Source organism: Mastomys coucha, unplaced genomic scaffold, assembly GCF_008632895.1.
Source record: "Mastomys coucha isolate ucsf_1 unplaced genomic scaffold, UCSF_Mcou_1 pScaffold16, whole genome shotgun sequence".
Classification (NCBI taxonomy): Eukaryota; Metazoa; Chordata; class Mammalia; order Rodentia; family Muridae; genus Mastomys; species Mastomys coucha.
In genome coordinates, this window is record NW_022196898.1 from 52,034,798 (window position 1) to 52,037,836 (window position 3,039).

At 40.4% G+C, this 3,039-nt stretch overlaps 1 protein-coding gene across 3 annotated transcripts in view; it reads right to left on the reverse strand.

The window, feature by feature from the left end:
- Positions 1 to 3,039, reverse strand: part of Magi3 (membrane associated guanylate kinase, WW and PDZ domain containing 3) — a 193,966-nt gene that overhangs the window by 50,808 nt on the left and 140,119 nt on the right. For all 3 annotated transcript variants that reach the window (XM_031375051.1, XM_031375050.1, XM_031375052.1), the window contains exon 7: positions 1,311 to 1,368. In XM_031375051.1, the coding sequence (XP_031230911.1) occupies positions 1,311 to 1,368 (58 nt within the window). The remainder of the gene's footprint in view (positions 1 to 1,310; positions 1,369 to 3,039) is intronic.

Genomic DNA, 3,039 nt, shown 5'->3' on the forward strand with positions numbered 1-3,039 from the left:
CCTGTCTGTTTATACAGTTCCTGTCTGTTATATACAGTTCCTGTCTGTTTATACAGTTCCTGTCTGTTTATACAGTTCCTGTCTGTTATATACAGTTCCTGTCTCTTTACATAGTTCCTTTCTGTTATATACAGTTCCTATCTGTTATATACAGTTCCTATCTGTTTATACAGTTCCTTTCTGTTATATACAGTTCCTGTCTCTATACACAGTTCCTTTCTGTTATACATAGTTCCTATCTGTTTATACAGTTCCTGTTTGTTATATACAGTTCCTATCTGTTTATATAGTTCCTGTCTGTTTATACAGTTCCTGTCTGTTATATATAGTTCCTGTCTGTTTGTTTATACAGTTCCTGTCTGATATATACAGTTCCTATCTGTTTACACAGTTCCTTTCTGTTTATACAGTTCATACCTGTTATACATAATTCCTATCTGTTTATACAGTTCCTATCTGTTATATACAGTTCCTATCCATTATATATAGTTCCTATCTGTTTCTACAGTTCTTGTCTGTTATATATAGTTCCTGTCTATTATATACAGTTCCTATCTGTTTATACAGTTCCTGTCTGTTTATACAGCCACATTAGAAGCAACCTTCACTCCTTGAAAGAACACTACATTTTCTACAACTCCTTAAAAGAGAGCATACGTATAAGTATATACCTCTAACTTTGGATTAGTATATTTCAATGACCTTAAGGTCTTTTAATTGCTTTTGGAAGCACACAATGGTAGTACCACCGGAGTTCATTCACCCAGGGTCCATGTACTGCCTTCCTCTTTGAGGAATGCAGTAGCGAGGATGGCTTCTCCAGCTATTAGTCTTCATCACAGTTTTTCTATTCCTTTACTGCCCTCTCCATCCTACTCTTCCTTGTTCCTCCTCCCATCTCTTCTTTCCTTTGAGATGAGTCTTTCTACATTGTTACGCTAACCCTGAAACCCTGACTCCAGTAATCTCCATCTTCACCCTCTGAGTATGGGAGGACAGGCGTGTGCTGCACTGGCCTCTCGCTTATATTCTGAGTACTGGGAGGACAGGCGTGTGCTGCACTGGCCTCTCGCTTATATTCTGAGTACTGGGAGGACAGGCATTTGCTGCACTGGCCTCTCACTTATGTTCTGTATTGAGAAACCCAAAGACAACTTCTGGAGAGCTAAAAGCACAAACAGTGGTCCTTCCTCTAGTTAAAATAACCAGCAAATCAGGTCGCAGAAACATAAAGTGCCATATTTAGAATTCCCTAGTGCTGTATTGAAAAGGAAAGCATTTGGGAAACTTAACTCAAATAACAAACTTACTCAACATAGTATGTTCCATACTGAGGGTCCTCTATTTTCTCCCAGCCATATGGAAGCTCTGTAAGTAAAGAAAAAACAATCAGTGAGTGAATGTACCTTATTAAACTAATATTTGAGAGTTCGAAAGCTGCAGGCTCATTTTTCAGAGAACAAAACACAGTATGAGTAGCTTCTTCATTGGCCAAGTGTATCTCAGACAGTAACTAGGATATAGAACAAAAGGTGGCCTTAGCTGGCTGTGGTTGTGCATGCCTCTAATTCCAGCACTCAGGAGGCAGAGGCAGGTGAATTTCTGTAAGTTCTAGGTCAGCTGGAGCTCCATAGTAGAAGTCTGTCTGAAAACCAAATCAGTAAAACATACAAAGAGCAAAAAGCCAACCAACAAAAAGTACATAACAAGGAACTAAAAAGTGTTTATCTTAATAGAAGACATAACAATAATAGTTATTAGGGGGCTGGAGAGATAGGTCGAGGGTTAAATATATTGCTTTTGTAGAGGGTCTGAGCTCCATTCTCAGCACGCACATCAGGCTCACCACTGCCTATAACTCTAGTCCCAGAGAATCCAATGCCTTTGGTTCCCTTGGGCACTTGTACTCATGTGAATATACCTATACACAGACATACATACAAATACAGAATAAAGTAAAACACAAATTGTTATAATAAATCACTCGTTAAATTTCTTTTATTTAAGATGCTTGATAAAGCTGGTATAAAACTCACATTCCTTTAAATCCAATCCAAGCAGCAAATTGTTACATTTTTTACTTTTATACATCATCATTTATTATGTTCTGACCTACTTCTCAAAGAACCCAGCCTTGGACTTTTGCCATTTCAAGTGCACAGCCCAGATCTGTTTAAAGCCAAAGGAAGGATCTGCTTCTCCTTATGTGAACTTCAGCTGAGCATCTGAAAGAACTAACTTCCTTACCAGTGCACTGTGTAATCTATGTCTGTGTAATCCACTCTGGTGACAAATATCGCACATAGTGTTAGGATGTATTATTAATCTCAAGAGAAAAACTGAAGTCACATTCAAATTTCTAATAGTTGGAAAAAAATAAAACATGGCCTCTTCAACATAAATTGCTTGAGCCAAAAATAATCCTCTTCTTTTCCAGCTTGCATTCCGCAAATGTTGAGGTTCTTAAAGAATCATCTTAGTAGGCATGTATGGATTAGACCGCAGGGATAGTCCTAGGTAGAGGCTGTAGTGTTGCCATTACATACAAGAACTGAGTCAGAAGTTTGTTCTTCATTTTTTGAGACAGGATCTCATTATGTGACCAGGCTGGCCTTGAGCTCCAGAGATCCACTTGCTTCTGCCTCCTGAGTGCTGGGATTATAGGCATGTGCCACCAAGCCCATATGAGTTGGAATTAAAAAACAAAAACTGAGAAGTGAGGAGGACATAACATCTGTCCCAACACCAGGACCAAGTAGGACCAGCCCAGCGGGACCAGGCACACAGCCAGGAACTCCGCCAGCCCAGTGGCTCAGGTTTCTTCCGGTCTGTCTGGGCCAGCCGGTACCCTGAGCATTCCCACAACACCCAGAGGAAGCTCCACTCCTGGGCGCTCTAACGGGCCCAGGATTACAGGATCCCAAAATTCTGTACAGAATGTAGTCAAATATGTTTGGGACTAGAACTCCTGTTTCAGGTGCCACCTGCCTGGAGAAAACTATTCTAGTCTGTCCTCTACCATGCCTGCCTCGGGGGGGG